This window comes from Amphiura filiformis, chromosome 14 (assembly GCF_039555335.1).
Source record: "Amphiura filiformis chromosome 14, Afil_fr2py, whole genome shotgun sequence".
NCBI classification, from domain to species: domain Eukaryota; kingdom Metazoa; phylum Echinodermata; class Ophiuroidea; order Amphilepidida; family Amphiuridae; genus Amphiura; species Amphiura filiformis.
The window spans coordinates 53,470,937-53,489,053 of NC_092641.1; the positions used below are offsets into that span (position 1 = coordinate 53,470,937).

The window sequence follows — 18,117 nt, forward strand, 5'->3', positions numbered from 1 at the left end:
TTTTAAATCACCAACAAGTGAAGGAGCTATATCAATGAAATTTTGTCAGTGTATTCACTGATTGTTATGTAAATTATGGTCCAAAAATGGTCTCATAAGTATGTTTACTTCCTTTATGAAATTTGATTACATTCATTTAGATGCTGTATAACTAAAACTGTCACAATAAATATTGAACCATTTTGCCGGATTGGGCTATTCCATTTCAAATCCACACTTACCCTGTGGAAGATTCAGCTAAAGTCTTCCACAGAGGGAGTATGAGTTTCAAATAGAATCAACATTTGGGTAACTTCCATTTGAAATACCCATCCAGTTGTGGAAGATATTGGTGAAGCCATAATACAGGGGGAGTGTGGGTTTCAAAATGATTAACCCTGATAATTACATTTGAAAAACATACTCCTGCTGTGGAAGATATTTCCAAAATCTTCTACAGGGGTAGTGTGGATTTCAACTGGAATAGCCCATTGCATCACCTATAGTGTGTGCAAATTTGAGATGTCATCAACATAAAAGTGAGTACTCCAGGAGCACATTCTCCCTTCTCTGCATCTTTATACTGCTTATAAATACTAAATTTCAACTCATTTGATGTTGTGTTGAAGATACCTCAATCTGCTGTATAAATGTGTACTCATTAATAAAATTGATTGTGATATAATGGGCTATTCCAGTTGAAATCCATATGCCCCCTATGGAAGACATGGCTGGCACAGTGATGGTGCCAGGATTTTTTTATGCCCCTGTGGTGCCACCACTGGGCTGGCATGACCTTCCATGCAGGGAGTGTAAAATTCCACTCTGAATTTTAAAATGTGGTTACCTGAGTGGGTGACTCCATTTGAAATCTACACTCCCTGTGTGGAAAATAAGGGCCAGGTCATGTCTTCCATAGGAAGTGTATAGTTTTCAACTCGAATAGCCCAATGAATGCCTTAACAATGGTGCCTTAGTTTGACCAAATAAAAAAAAAGTTTATGTATGGTATTTGTGAGCTTGCGATTGCTAAACATACCTATCGTACGCCTGTGCATCTATTCCAAATCCCATCATATGAGAGTGATTTTGAATAGATGCACAGGCGAATGATACATACATTTTGAAATTGTTAAGTTCTGTAATAGCAGAGTTCTCATTCATGTAAGCCTGGCAAATCATGCCTCCATATTTGCATTATTTGTGTGTGCTTGTGAACCACCTTGGCTTTATATAAGTACCAAACTAATTGTATTGTATTGTATTGTATTGTATATTAGACTATTTGATGATTATTGCCATGTTTTTGTGAACCACCTTGATGTTGAATAATTAACAACAGTTTTTAGATGTATTATCTCAAGTGTAAAAAAAAAAGGAATTTTATATTATCATAATAGTATGTGAACCACCTTGACTTAAATACCATAGCTTTAATAAAGATATCTTTATTATACATATAATTAAACTATTTTACCCTTATTATCATGTAGTCTTAATTAAGTGTGTGCTAACAAACCACCTTGACTTTTTATATACCTTCTGTCCAATATAGCTGTATTGGGATATTGTAATAGATATTTAATTACATTAACTTTATATACGCAATATAACTCAAATTAGTTTTCAGTAGGCCCCATTTGAAATTCTTGAATTCACACTCCTTGTGTGGAAGATAATGATGTCTTCAATAGGGGGCACCAGAGCTCCTACAGCTCTCCTTAACAACATTTCAAGAGTATGATTTACTAAGCTCCTAACAAGTTGAAAATCCTATGTTTTTGTACAAATATTAAAATATTGAGCTCCTTGTTGATCACCTTAGTAAACTCAGGAGAGTGATTAACAGAGCTCATGTAATTGTCAAAAATGAATGCCTGGGGTGTTTGGATTTTAACTGGAGTAACCTGTGATGGATCATGTAGCCCACAAACTACTTAATCATTGTTTATCATTAGGCCTAGAAAAAAAATTGTTTGATTTGAGTAACATAAAAAATTAGGGTATGTTGGTCGGCATTTTTTTAAACACATTTTAAAGTGGAAGCCCCACTTTTGGTTCAAGTTCCTTAGGGAATTAGTTAAGGTTCAAATTTATCCATGTAAATTCTGTTCTGTCTGTCATCAAAGTAACAGGTGTAAGTAAGTTCTTCTGTGGAGAACTGGCCAAGCAGGGCTTGGTGTTTAAGCGGTAAATTGCGTATGATAAAGACCATGAAACTTTTTTGTTCTTTTTTTCTTAATTTTATTTATTTTATTTTTATTTTTCGGGCCTATATGCTTATTAATGGACGATAATGGTGCGAGATTTTAAAATTGTATTCAAAGTAATGTCCCTACGTAATTAGCAACATGAAAGGTATCTGGGAAAAACAGTGGCATGATCAACGGGAATAAACAGGGTGAAAAATTATGTTTGTTGAATTCAATTGCTATCGATCATGCCCCTGTTTTTCCATGTTAAATTTCCTCCACAGGGAGGATGGCAATTACTTATCATATTTACGGCCCTATCTACTATGGGCTATTTGCGGGGAGGAGATAAGTTTAGTAACTGCTTATAGGTTCAAATTGCAACCAGCCTAATCACAAAGCTCCAAAGGCACAGGTCTCGAAAACCTGAAATCCTGGGTTTGATTTTCAGCAGGATCACTTTTCTAATTATCTCCTTTATTATTTGCGACAGTGAACCTGGTGAAAAACTGTGTTTGTTGTATGAAAGGTATCTCATTACATAAAATTAACAGTGATAATATAGAATATATTTAATTGTTATAGTAAACAGTCTATAATAACGAAATTGATTAATTCGAATTAAACAATTCATCGAGTGGCCATGGGTAGCGCCATTTAGACATGTTACAAGACTACCAAGTGACAAGTGATGGACCATAAACACACAAAAGAATAGGCACTTTTTTGATAATTTTCATCAAGGTTACTCAAAACTTACCTAGCTAATTTATTATACAGCAGGGGTATCTGCGTTTTTAATATGTTATGAAAAACTTAATTTAAAAAATGTTTACCGACGGAAATCGAAATCCATCGACGGATAGTCTTGTTATGCTCTCACAAAATCTGAAAAATCCAAAATTTTGGTCTAAAAATTGGCCAAGGTTACTGCTGTCCCATTCAAAAGTACAGGAAGACCACCCACAGCGTTGAGGTCAACTTTCTAGACTTCCTGTCTACTGGCAGTAATGGCTACTACCCAGTGCTAACATCAATGAATTGTTTAATTCGAATTAATCAATTCGATATTATAGACTGGTAAAAATGTAAGCTTGTGAGAGATGTCAGAGGAGATGTGTACATTATGGAAAACTGGGACATGCTTGGTTGGTGGTCTAATGAAATTTGCCAATCAGGGTTTTTATAACACACATAATTGTATCGTTTTAAAGACACCTCCATCAAGTGAATGTTCATCTTTTAGCAGCTTTTTAATAGATTTCATGCTTTCGTATAAGTGTGACCCCTGTATTCTGTAGTGTATTCTACATGTACCAGTACTTGATTATTGTGTAGTAAAAGCAATAATAATAATAGTAATAATAATAATAATAATCATGTGCTTATACCTTCACAAACCATAATTGTGCCTTTTCATATGCATAGGGCCTATTATTTTATCCCTGTAAGAACCGCTAGTCCTATTAGCATATGAGCCTGACTCCCTCAGATGGGGTGTTTGGTACCAGTTTAGAGGGGGGGGGGGAATCTGCACTGCTACCACAGATAGTTAATATCATGGGCTACACACAAATGCATGATAGCAATTGAACAAGAGTAGCTTTTGGTGGGCAAAGGTCGTCAAACTTTACACATGGTCAAATTTTAAAATTGCTCAATCAAATTGCAATTTCAATGTATTCCTCTAGTCACAAGGATTCAAAAAATGTATAGTTTGACCTATCTAGTTATAACCAAAAATGTCAAAGGCCACGTTTTTGGCTCTGTCGGGGTCAAAAACGGCAAAGTGTTTGTTATGATAAAACAATTGAAATAAGGATAGGAATGTTTTGTTACCTAGGTAACACAGCAAAATAGGTTAAGTGCATTGAGGCCTTTTTGTAATTATAGCTATCTACTGTAGATAGCAACCAAAGTTATCGGGTTGTATAAAGGGTATAAAACGTTTTTAATAAAGTTCCAAAAATTGCCAACAATTGTTTTTCAGTATTTTAGGTACCAGAGGCAAATTTATTCGATCTTTTGATCAACCGTCTATGCTGCTTCGATGCTTGTTATAATGAACTATCAACTTATCAGAATTAATGGTAAAATTGTATTGGAAAATGCATTACCTACAAAGCTTTAAAATGTTAAAAAGGTAACATTATAGCTAACTAATTGATATTTCGTAAGGACCGACCAGGCATCGATCAAAAGATCAAACTAATTTGATCCTCTTGCCTTATTAAATGTTTTTATACCCTTTATATAATCAAATATTTAGGGATTCAATTATGTTTCACTGTTGTTCATCACTGATTAACAACGATGCGTCCGCGTCGTCTGAGTGGTTTACTTGAGAGGCAACTTTAGCATCCGACCGAGCGCATCATTGTTAATCGGTGATGAACAACGGTGAAACATGATTGAATCCCTTTCAACTAACGAAACACGCTAAAGATGTCTAATTCACATGATTCTTTCATTCGAATGTCCGTTTGTCATTGCCACCCAACCTTACAAAAAGATTGCGCTATTTCTATGTTGATATCATCAATAAAATTGAAGAATAAAGCGGTGATATTTAGCTGCTACCGCCAACATAAGAGAGTCATGTTTACGCATTATGTTCCAGCCATGACGAATTTGACGCGCTCATGCGTAATGCGTACACGTAACCTTGCGTTCGCGTATACGCTACTGAACTGTGGATTCATCACGGATTAACAACGGTTGGCTCCTGTACAAAGGTATAGGAAGAGTTGTTGAATTAAACGTTAACCATCTTGACCCTGTTGCTTGTTTTCTGGATCGTTATATTATTGGGAAATATAATATAAACCATTCCGTATGTCATTGAAATAACATTCCAATTTTGTATTGTTGTAGTTCTGTGGTTTATTTATTATCACAGAGTGAATTGGTGTGAAACATACAAAATGAAAGTGTACTTAACTAATGTAATAAGTAATAAAATGCAACTAATTAACGTGCTTGTAAATTGTGTTTAAATGTATCTCATGTTTATTGTTTACAATGAATTTTTAAAACACATTTATAAAAAGAAAGAACCTGAATTAAAATTAAGTGTTTGCAAAACTGTTCATCTGTAGTGAAGTAACTTTTTGAGGTAGTCACCGGAGTGGATATGGGTCCATTCTGGTTGAAATCCATACACCCTCTATAGAAAACATGACCTTAATCTACCACTCAGGGGTGTATGAATATCTACTATCTGTCCCAGAAACATGGGTCCTTTTCTGGGTCCTTTCTGTATCTGTATCTGTCTTGTCACGCATAATCACCATCTCTGGTTGTCGCATACGTTCGGGGGTCATGTGCAAAGTCGCGGTTAAATATTAAAGTGGGCCTTTGAAGTCAGCGTCTTGATGTTGATGGTTTCTAGATTGGTCTTGAAGGTCTTGACGACAGGTGCGATGCGTAGGTTATGGTCGAGTTGGTTCCATTCGCGAATAGTCTTTGGATATAGCGAGTACCTATAACAGTCTTTGTTTGTGGTGATTATGTTGTAAGATAAGGCCCCCGATTGCCTGGTCCTGGGTTGACTGGATGAATTTGTATCTCGAAGATGACTTTTGATGTTACTTGGTATATACCCGTGAGTTTCTTTGTAGATGGTCGTCAAGCGTAATTTGGTCCTACGGTCCTGAAGAGGTTCCCACTCTAAATCAGCAAGAATTTTAGTGATACTGGACTCCCTGCTGTAATCGCCAACAGTAAACCTGGCAGCTCTTTTTTTTATTCTTTCTAACTTATCCCCATCTGATTTGTGCTGTGGATCCCAGATCCCGGAGCAGTACTCTAGCTTGGGTCTTATCAGGGACTTGTAGGCAATAGACTTAGTGCTGTTGTTGCAGTAGTATATATTTCTCTTCAGCAAGCCCAGCGTTTTATTAGCCTTGGTAACAGTTTGATTGATGTGTTTGTTATGATAAAACAATTGAAATAAGGATAGGAATGTTTTGTTACCTAGGTAACACAGCAAAATAGGTTAAGTGCATTGAGGCCTTTTTGTAATTATAGCTATCTACTGTAGATAGCAACCAAAGTTATCGGGTTGTATAAAGGGTATAAAACGTTTTTAATAAAGTTCCAAAAATTGCCAACAATTGTTTTTCAGTATTTTAGGTACCAGAGGCAAATTTATTCGATCTTTTGATCAACCGTCTATGCTGCTTCGATGCTTGTTATAATGAACTATCAACTTATCAGAATTAATGGTAAAATTGTATTGGAAAATGCATTACCTACAAAGCTTTAAAATGTTAAAAAGGTAACATTATAGCTAACTAATTGATATTTCGTAAGGACCGACCAGGCATCGATCAAAAGATCAAACTAATTTGATCCTCTTGCCTTATTAAATGTTTTATACCCTTTATATAATCAAATATTTAGGGATTCAATTATGTTTCACTGTTGTTCATCACTGATTAACAACGATGCGTCCGCGTCGTCTGAGTGGTTTACTTCGCGAGGCAACTTTAGCATCCGACCCGAACGCATCATTGTTAATCGGTGATGAACAACGGTGAAACATGATTGAATCCCTTTCAACAACGAAACACGCTAAAGATGTCTAATTCACATGATTCTTTCATTCGGAATGTCCGTTTGTCATTGCCACCCAACCTTACAAAAAGATTGCGCTATTTCTATGTTGATATCATCAATAAAATTGAAGAATAAAGCGGTGATATTTAGCTGCTACCGCCAACATAAGAGAGTCATGTTTACGCATTATGTTCCAGCCATGACGAATTTGACGCGCTCATGCGTAATGCGTACACGTAACCTTGCGTTCGCGTATACGCTACTGAACTGTGGATTCATCACGGATTAACAACGGTTGGCTCCTGTACAAAGGTATAGGAAGAGTTGTTGAATTAAACGTTAACCATCTTGACCCTGTTGCTTGTTTTCTGGATCGTTATATTATTGGGAAATATAATATAAACCATTCCGTATGTCATTGAAATAACATTCCAATTTTGTATTGTTGTAGTTCTGTGGTTTATTTATTATCACAGAGTGAATTGGTGTGAAACATACAAAATGAAAGTGTACTTAACTAATGTAATAAGTAATAAAATGCAACTAAGTAACGTGCTTGTAAATTGTGTTTAAATGTATCTCATGTTTATTGTTTACAATGAATTTTTAAAACACATTTATAAAAAGAAAGAACCTGAATTAAAATTAAGTGTTTGCAAAACTGTTCATCTGTAGTGAAGTAACTTTTTTGAGGTAGTCACCGGAGTGGATATGGGTCCATTCTGGTTGAAATCCATACACCCTCTATAGAAAACATGACCTTAATCTACCACTCAGGGGTGTATGAATATCTACTATCTGTCCCAGAAACATGGGTCCTTTTCTGGGTCCTTTCTGTATCTGTATCTGTCTTGTCACGTACAATCACCATCTCTGGTTGTCGCATACGTTCGGGGGGGGGGGGTCATGTGCAAAGTCGCGGTTAAATATTAAAGTGGGCCTTTGAAGTCAGCGTCTTGATGTTGATGGTTTCTAGATTGGTCTTGAAGGTCTTGACGTCAGGTGCGATGCGTAGGTTATGGTCGAGTTGGTTCCATTCGCGAATAGTCTTTGGATATAGCGAGTACCTATAACAGTCTTTGTTTGTGGTGATTATGTTGTAAGATAAGGCCCCCGATTGCCTGGTCCTGGGTTGACTGGATGAATTTGTATCTCGAAGATGACTTTTGATGTTACTTGGTATATACCCGTGAGTTTCTTTGTAGATGGTCGTCAAGCGTAATTTGGTCCTACGGTCCTGAAGAGGTTCCCACTCTAAATCAGCAAGAATTTTAGTGATACTGGACTCCCTGCTGTAATCGCCAACAGTAAACCTGGCAGCTCTTTTTTTTATTCTTTCTAACTTATCCCCATCTGATTTGTGCTGTGGATCCCAGATCCCGGAGCAGTACTCTAGCTTGGGTCTTATCAGGGACTTGTAGGCAATAGACTTAGTGCTGTTGTTGCAGTAGTATATATTTCTCTTCAGCAAGCCCAGCGTTTTATTAGCCTTGGTAACAGTTTGATTGATGTGAGTAGACCATTTTAAATCATTGCTAAGTTCAACGCCGAGGTACGGGTGATGTTTCACCTCCTCGAGGATATGGTGACCCATCTTGTAATTCTTGGTAACTGGATTCCTCTTGTGAGTGACTCTCATACTGAAGCACTTGGAAGAATTAAAAGACATCTGCCAGTCTCTCTCCCACTTGACTAAAGCATCAAGATCCTCTTGGCGTTTCTCGGCATCCTCGGTGGATTGTATTCTGTTGTAGAGAATACAATCGTCCGCAAAAAGTCTGACCTTTGAGTGAACTTTAGACGGCAAATCATTAATATATGCCAAAAACAGTAGGGGTCCCAAGACTGTACCTTGGGGGACCCCCGAACCAAGAACATCTAAAAGCGGCCCTTCATATTCCTCCACCAAATAGTATAATATGGTTGTGTGCCCTTAATTTCAATTTTCAGAAAAAAATCCCACAGTATTGAAATAAGCAGAAATTTGAATACTTTTAGCTAAATTTGGATTGGTCATGAATATGTTATGTTAAATCCTGCAACTGCACCACAGATGTGAGAGATCAAGTAATTTTTAATGATTTTAAAATAATACTGGCATGGTTTTGCTTGTATAAAATTAGTTAAAGCCATATTATAACATTTGCTGAGGAGGATGCCCTCACTGATTTTTTAAAATTAATTTTTGTACACGATTATATTGTACTTTAAAAACCTATATACCCTGCAAAAATCAAGACTCTAGGTGCTGTAGTTTTGTCAAAATCCGAGATTTTGAATAAAACGATGGAACCGGCGTTTTATTATTACGATGGAATTATTAGTCGAACCCATACACGATGTTCATAACACACAGTACGTACACGGCGTGCAAGACGGTGATCTACACAAAGGGTCGTACCATCCCAAGGAGTGGTACGTATTGGCCTGAGACGAAACTATTTTCGTCTCAGGTATGGCGACATATGCGCTGGTAGTAAATTCAAATTTCCTTTGCTTTGCCGTAGTTGTTCGGCTCAAAAATAAAAGGGGATATATGATCTGACAGTAAAAACTAACATTTTATGGCTTTTAATGCTAATCTATTTTGTATGAAAATGTTATAATATGGCTTTAATTCCCGGACTTAGAGCAGGGTAAGAAATGTGTAACCAAGTGTGAGAAGTGGAATTTTGCAAGAAAAATGAATTCTCGCCATATAATTTTGTATGATAAACTAAAATATTTACGAGAATCCATTTAGATTCTTGCAATTTTGTTGACGAGAATCTTTGCGAGAATGAATTCTCGCCGAATTTCTGACCCTGTTGAGGGCCTGTCATAAAAAAAAATGACAGTCAACTTATTTTTTCCAGCCAGGGGGTCAGACAAGAATTGCACCTGTGAAGGAAAAATGTTTTCTTATGGCAAATTTAGCACATATATCTATGGGACTTTTGATTTGGCAAAGCAAGGACACTTTTCCAAAAATGCCCCTATTTGTGCAAAAACAATTAAGGACATGGTTTTAAGCTGCGCCATGTAATACTAATCAACCAAACTGGTACGGTATTTAATTTCTGGTTACATATTGTTGATACTAGTGGTCCGAAATTTTGGTTGTCCGGCTGCCCGGGACAACTAAAAAAGTCGCCGGACAACCAAAAAAACTGATTCGGTTGTCCGCCGGACAACCATAAATCTAGCAAAAAGTCACATTTGTAGGCCTACGGAAAACCAAAAAATTAAACGGACAACCAGAAATTGTAATCTGGTTGTCAGTGGGACAACCATTTATTTTTCCTAAATTCGATCACCCCATCATCCAGGGCTGTCAACTTTTTGCATGGTGTGAGACACTCAGTTTGACTGTCGAACAGAGGCGTAATTTTTTTTCCGAATGCGATGTTCATTTTGTTTGAACCATGATTATTTGAGCCACGGCGCTTGAGATTAATGAGAATCTAAAAAGTGTAGGGACAACAAATTATTTTTACGATGCATGAGATTTTACTCATTTGACAGCTCTTTGCGTGTGATTTAGGCCCTACTACCTAGGCGTGAGATTCGGCTACCTTAGCGTGAGAAAGTGACCGAATGCGTGAGAGTTGACCGTCGTCTGCTCAGTCGCGCCTGCATTTTACATCCCACGTTTGAGGAAGCAGAAGAAGCCCTGCACCATTTGATCTGAGTAACCTATAGCATAGACATTGGATCTACTCCCCATTCCAGAAAAATACAGAACTTATTTTTTGGAATTAAAAAAATATTATCCTGTTTTACCAAATGAAACATAGCTAAATCCTAATCCTTAAGGTATAGTCCTAACTGGCAATAAAAGTCAAATTTTAATATTTTTGCAATTTGAGGTAAAATTTTGCATGTTTTCTTACAATTGCAGAAACATAATTGTAAGACTTGGCACAAGTCTAAGCATTCAAAATCTATTTTAATATTAGGCCTATGTTATTTTTGCTAATTGGTTATGAAAAAATTGGAAAATGTGTTTTCCAAAATTTAGAATGCATAACTTCAAATTAGTCTTTGTTCAAGTCTTTGGGCCTGATTGTCACAGAATACTGACGAAAAAGGTCGAAAAACAACCTAAAAATGCATATTTTTTACCCTTATTTCCAAAAATAGACCAAATATTAAAATTTGACCTTTCATTGCCAGTTAGGAGTACCTAAAGGATTAGGATTAAGCTATGTTTCATTTGGCAAAACGGGCTTTTTTTAATCCAAAACAAGAAATGTCTTTAAAAAAGACAATGCCTCCAAGATACCAGTGGGCACCTTTTGTTATTAGTTAAAGGAGACACTTATAATGCTAGCTTTAAGGTAACGCTATTGGATATAGATGTTTGTCTGATTGAAATATGTGAGTCCATTCTCTCCTGATTACAAGACTGAAAATTTTATTTTAATCGGATATTCGGTTACCAAAATATATGGCCTGTCAAAATGGCGCGAAACCAAGAAGTTGGCAACAAATTTCTTTTATTTTTGTTATGCAATGTTGTCAGGTAGGCCTTATTTTCTAATTATATATGCAAGAATTGTACAAAGTAAAATGTTCAGATCGGCTACAAAATAAGATATAAAACCCATGGATGCCTTTATTCCGTGCAAATTTCCATTTGCATAATTAATTAGGGCCTTAATCAACTTTTCTAATAAGTGGCCCTAATTAATTATGCAAATTGAAATTTGCCAAAATTTTGTAGTACAGTTTGTGTTCTACCCAAGTACCATGAGTAGGCCTACTATAGCTCTTTTAATTGTATCTGAAATCTTTACTTTGCATAATTCATGCATAATTAGAAAATCATCTGGCAACTGGACTTGTCAAAAATATAGAAAATAAAAAGAAAGTTGTTGCCAATTTTTTGTTTTGGTTTCGCGCCATTTTGACAGGCCATATCTCAAGAACCGAATGTAATCTACAGGGCATATTAAAGCTTTAACATATTATTTAAATAGAAAGAAAATCTAAATTTGTGCATTAGCCAATAGGGCCACGGTCACCTAAAGCCATCTTGCAATCTTGCAGATAATTCTGATGTATGAAATAAGAGTTCTAGATGCAGGCAGCCGTTTCTGTTTTTTTAAATATATGCCCAAGTTGTATCAAGAGTCATTTCTCGTGGATTTTTTGACTGAAAATTACGATTGTAACGTTTCAGAGTAACAAATTTTCGTATCAGATTTTTTGATGCTTGTTCTGCCTCCGCAGGAGGTAGTTTGCTTTGAAATTGACACCCAAAATGCCGCACATTGCGCGGCATGTAGGCCGATTGTACAAATTTATATTCTGACAAGTACTCTAATTTCCGCCCAATATTGAGAGCCCAATATATATCCCCCACCTCTGTGCGCCATACATACATTCGCCTATCGCCATTTCCGAATGTTCAAAAAGGTAATCACGCTTCCTCAGCATGTGCAATAAATAAGCATTAAAATTAATCTTATTCTATAGGGATTCTAGAAACACCTAGCACGTGGCGCCAATGGCGTGGGTCTATCAAGTTCATGAATTATGCATTAGAATATTTCCAAGCTCATATGTTGTATAATTGAAGACAAATTAAAAAGACTAGCTTGTGTATGCCGTCCTGTCAACCAGACCAAAAATGCCATACTGCGCAGGTCAGCAACCAATCACGGCGCGCCTTTGTCATGACGTCAGACGCAACTAGTCTTTTTTTAATTTGGTCTTTAATTATAGGTTGTAGCCTCAGCGCTTTATCGTAGAAGACAAGTTGGAAAACCGTTATGCTGTGGCAATGGGAATACACATCAAACAAGGTTTAATTTCATGATTACATGAAACATGATTATCAATGCAAAAACTTTGGCTGGAGAAGTTGAAGCTGACGTTCATGGCGACACTTTGGATGTGATAATTTGACATCATGGATTGTTTTGTGCAAAATTGGAGGTATTTTTGTGCCGCGGCGAGTCAGCAGACCGACTGGCATGCAGGCCTAGCTCGACTAGGCCACAATCATCGTGTCTACATCATATGATCATGATGCATTTGAACTGCAATGTACGGGTGTGGTATGATACGCTTACCCGCGCCTATGGCCGGCTTCATTGCTGTTCAAATACATGTACTAAAGTATTGCAATTTTATTGCGTTGATATAATTCGGAATAATTCGTTTTAAAGTATTTGCTTCCCCAATTCCCATGCGTGGTTGGTCATGTTGGTGGTATATGTATGCCCTGGGTATGTTTGTCAGTTTTTTACATTCTACTGAGTACTGTTGCAATATCTTTGCATGCATACCCATGACCGTTTCAAGACTTCGACTGAGAAATTTGCTTTTTGTTTGTTAAGATAAAAATAAAAATAAAATACAAGAATCATCTTTCCCCACACAATACTTCTTACAAACAAGGTGTTGATATTGGCCCTTTCGATGCAAGACAAAGCACAAATGAAGGAAACAAAACAAAACAATAATGTTTTTGATTTTTTATTCAATTACACATAGGCCTACAAAAAAGTAATGGCCTATGAAAAGACCCCCCTAAATATAATAATATTAATATTATTTTAGTCCTGAATACAAAATATAATAAACAAGCATAAAAGAATCTGATACGAAAATGTGTTACTCTGAAACGTTACAATCGTAATTTTCAGTCAAAAAATCCACGAGAAATGACTCTTGATACAACTTAGGCCTATAGGCCTATTTAAAAAACAGAAACGGCTGCCTGCATCTGGAACTCTTCATATCTTAAAGTTTGAAGGTCTTATTTCATACATCAGAATTATCTGCAACATGGCTTTAGGTGACCGTGGCCCTATTGGCTATAAATGCACAAATTTAGATTTTCTTTCTATTTAAATAATATGTTAAAGCGTATGCCCTGTAGATTACATTCGGTTCTTGAGATATGGGCTGTCAAAATGGCGCGAAACCAAAATAAAAAATTGGCAACAACTTTCTTTTTATTTTCTATATTTTTGACAAGTCCAGTTGCCAGATGATTTTCTAATTACATGCATGAATTATGCAAAGTGAAGATTTCAGATACAATTAAAAGAGCTATAGTACTGAGGCATGGTACATTGTACATGGGTAGAACACAAACTATACTACAAAATTACGGTTGCGTTTTGGCAAATTTCAATTTGCATAATTAATTAGGGCCACTTATTAGAAAAGTTGATTAGGGCCCTAATTAATTATGGAAATTTGCCAAAGGCATCTATGGGTTTTATATTTTATTTTGTAGCCGATCTGAACATTTTACTTTGTATAATTCTTGCATATATAATTACAAAAATAAGGCCCAGGGGGCCTACCTGACAACATTGCATAACAAAAATAAAAGAAAGTTGTTGCCAACTTCTTGGTTTCGCGCCATTTTGACAGGCCATATTTTAGTAACCGAATATCCGATTAAAATAAAATGTTCAGTCTTGTAATCAGGAGAGAATGGACTCACATATTTCAATCAGACAAAAATCTATATCCAATAGCGTTACCTTAAAGCTAGCATTACAAGTGTCTCCTTAAATTAATAACAAAAGGTGCCCACTGGTATCTTGGAGGCATTGTCTTTTTAAAGGCATTTCTTGTTTATTATATTTTGTATTCAGGACTAAAATAATATTAATAGGCCCCTATTATTATATTTAGGGGGGTCTTTTTATAGGCCATATTACTCTTTTGTATGTGTAATTGAATAAAAAATCAAAAACATTGTTTTGTTTTGTTTCCTTCATTTGTGCTTTGTCTTGCATCGAAAAAGGGCCATTCTTAGTCAGTGGGAGTGGTCTAGTTCGTAGACACATTTTTGATTGGACAATCGCAAGATTTCGGGTGCCGTTTATCAGGCCGTAGACGACCCCACGTCATCATGCGTCTTGATAATGCCTTACGCGCTTGTAGAGGTGCGCGTATGTATCGCGCTGTATGCGTAGACTAGTGCGGAATACGCGACGCGCTAGCAGTACGCGCACCAGAATACGTGAAGTTGTAAACAAGTTTCGTTCATTTTATAATGAGGGGGAGTTTTTATGACGGTAACTTGGTTTTTGCTTTAAAAAATTGTTTACAGTTAATAAAATAATATTTAACTGACTAAGAATGAGAATAAACGATAGGAATTTTTATTTTGCCTATCCTCTACCTATGATAGACGACAGGCAGGTCCAATATTTTTATCGTAGTGGATACCGGCTGCGCCGGCATCCACTACTCAAAATATTCGACCTGCCTGTCGTCTATCACACGGTAGAGGATAGGCAAAATAAAAATTCCTATCGTTTATTCTCTAAATATCAACACCTTGTTTGTAAGAAGTATTGTGTGGGGAAAGACGATTCTTGCATTTTATTTTTATCTTTAAACAAACAAAAAGCAAATTTCTCAGTCAAAGTGTTGAAAAGTCTTGCAACAGTAGGCCTACTCAGTAGAACATAAAAAAAACTGATACATGACCAACCACGCATGGGAATTGGGGAAGCAAATACTTTAAAACGAATTATTCCGAATTATATCAACGCAATAAAATTGCAATACTTTAGTACATGTATTTGAACAGCAATGAAGCCGGCCATAGGCGCGGCTAGGCGTATCATACCATACATTGCAGCTCAAATGCATCATGATCATGATTGTGGCCTAGTCGAGCCTAGCATGCATGCCAGTCGGTCTGCTGACTCGCCACGGCACAAAAATACCTCCAATTTTGCACAAAACAATCCATGATGTCAAATTATCACATCCAAAGTGTCGCCATGAACGTCAGCTTCAACTTCCAGCCAAAGTTTTTGCATTGATAATCAGGTTTCATGTAGGCTAATCATGAAATTAAACCTTGTTTGATGTGTATTCCCATTGCCACATCATAACGGTTTTTCTGCCTCCGCAGGAGGTAGTTTGCTTTGAAATTGACACCTAAAATGCCGCACATTCCGCGGCATGTAGGCCGATTGTACAAATTGATTTTCTGACAAGTACTCTAATTTCCGCCCAATATTGAGAGCCCAATATATATCCCCCACCTCTCTGCGCCATACATAAATTCGCCTATCGCCATTTCTGAATGTTCAAAAAGGTAATCACGCTTCCTCAGCATGTGCAATAAATTAGCATTAAAATTAATCTTATTCTATAGGGATTCTAGAAACACCTAGCACGTGGCGCCAATGGTGTGGGTCTATCAAGTTAATGAATTATGCATTAGAATATTTTCAAACTCATATGTTGTATAATTGAAGACCGAATTAAAAAGACTAGCTTGCGTATGCCGTCCTGTCAACCAGACCAAAAATGCCATACTGCGCAGGTCAGCAACCAATCACGGCGCGCCTTTGTCATGACGTCAGACGCAAACTAGTCTTTTTTAATTCGGTCTTTAATTATAGGTTGTAGCCTCAGCACTCAATGAGCGCCGCTCATCAGCAGCTTTATCGTAGAAGACAAGTTGGAAAACCGTTATGCTGTGTGGCAATGGGAATACACATCAAACAAGGTTTAATTTCATGATTACATGAAACCTGATTATCAATGAAAAAACTTTGGCTGGAGAAGTTGAAGCTGACGTTCATGGCGACACTTTGGATGTGATAATTTGACATCATGGATTGTTTTGGATTGTTTTGTGCCGCGGCGAGTCAGCAGACCGACTGGCATGCATGCTAGGCTCGACTAGGCCACAATCATGATCATGATGCATTTGAACTGCAATGTATGGTATGATACGCCTAGCCGCGCCTATGTCCGGCTTCATTGCTGTTCAAATACATGTACTAAAGTATTGCAATTTTATTGCGTTTATATAATTCGGAATAATTCGTTTTAAAGTATTTGCTTCCCCAATTCCCATGCGTGGTTGGTCATGTTGGTGGTATGTAGGCCTATGTCAGTTTTTTACATTCTACTGAGTACTGTTGCAATATTTTTGCATGCATACCCATGACCGTTTCAAGACTTTGACTGAGAATTTTGCTTTTTGTTTGTTAAGATAAAAATAAAAATAAAATGCAAGAATCATCTTTCCCCACACAATACTTCTTACAAACAAGGTGTTGATATTGACCCTTTCGATGCAAGACAAAGCACAAATGAAGGAAACAAAACAAAACAATAATGTTTTTGATTTTTTATTCAATTACACATACAAAAGAGTAATGGCCTATGAAAAGACCCCCCTAAATATAATAATATTAATATTATTTTAGTCCTGAATACAAAATATAATAAACAAGCATAACAAAATCTGATACGCAAATTTGTTACTCTGAAACGTTACAATCGTAATTTTCAGTCAAAAAATCCACGAGAAATGACTCTTGATACAACTTAGGCCTAACAGAACAGGCTGCCTGCATCTGGAACTCTTCATATCTGAAAGTTTGAAGGTCTTATTTCATACATCAGAATTATCTGCAAGATTGCAAGATGGCTTTAGGTGACCGTGGCCCTATTGGCTAATGCACAAATTTAGATTTTCTTTCCATTTAAATAATATGTTAAAGCTTATGCCCTGTAGATTACATTCGGTTCTTGAGATATGGCATGTCAAAATGGCGCGAAACCCCAGGGCGAAACCAAAACAAAAATTTGGCAACAACTTTCTTTTTATTTTCTATATTTTTGACAAGTCCAGTTGCCAGATGATTTTCTAATTACATGCATGAATTATGCAAAGTAAAGATTTCAGATACAATTAAAAGAGCTATGGTACTGAGGCATGGTACATGGGTAGAACACACACTATAGGCCTACTACAAAATTACGGTTGCGTTTTGGCAAATTTCAATTTGCATACCGGTAATTAATTAGGGCCACTTATTAGAAAAGTTGATTAGGGCCCTAATTAATTATGCAAATGGAAATTTGCATGGAAAAAGGCATCCATGGGTTTTATATCTTACTTTGTAGCCGATCTGAACATTTTACTTTGTATTATTCTTGCATATATAGGCTAATTAGAAAATAAGGCCTACCTGACAACATTGCATAACAAAAATGAAAGAAATTTGTTGCCAACTTCTTGGTTTCGCGCCATTTTGACAGGCCATATTTTGGTAACCGAATATCCGATTAAAATAAAATTTTCAGTCTTGTAATCAGGAGAGAATGGACTCACATATTTCAATCAAACAAAAATCTATATCCAATAGCGTTACCTTAAAGCTAGCATTATAAGTGTCTCCTTAACTAATAACAAAAGGTGCCCACTGGTATCTTGGAGGCATTGTCTTTTTAAAAGACATTTCTTGTCCAACTTGTCTTCGACGATAAAGCTGCTGATGAGCGCTGAGGCTACAACCTATAATTAAAGACCGAATTAAAAAAAGACTAGTTTGCGTCTGACGTCATGACAAAGGCGCGCCGTGATTGGTTGCTGACCTGCGCAGTATGGCATTTTTGG

The 18,117-nt window shown here is 36.6% G+C and overlaps 1 protein-coding gene across 1 annotated transcript; it reads right to left on the reverse strand.

Moving 5' to 3' along the window:
* Positions 1–7,653: 7,653 nt before the first annotated feature.
* On the reverse strand, positions 7,654–10,437 carry LOC140169493 (uncharacterized). The gene is made up of 2 exons (XM_072192755.1): positions 10,355–10,437; positions 7,654–8,476 (listed from the first exon to the last, which is right to left on the reverse strand). The coding sequence occupies exons 1-2, from the start codon at positions 10,435–10,437 to the stop codon at positions 7,654–7,656; spliced, it is 906 nt and encodes a 301-aa protein (XP_072048856.1).
* Between the last annotated feature and the right edge of the window lie 7,680 nt (positions 10,438–18,117).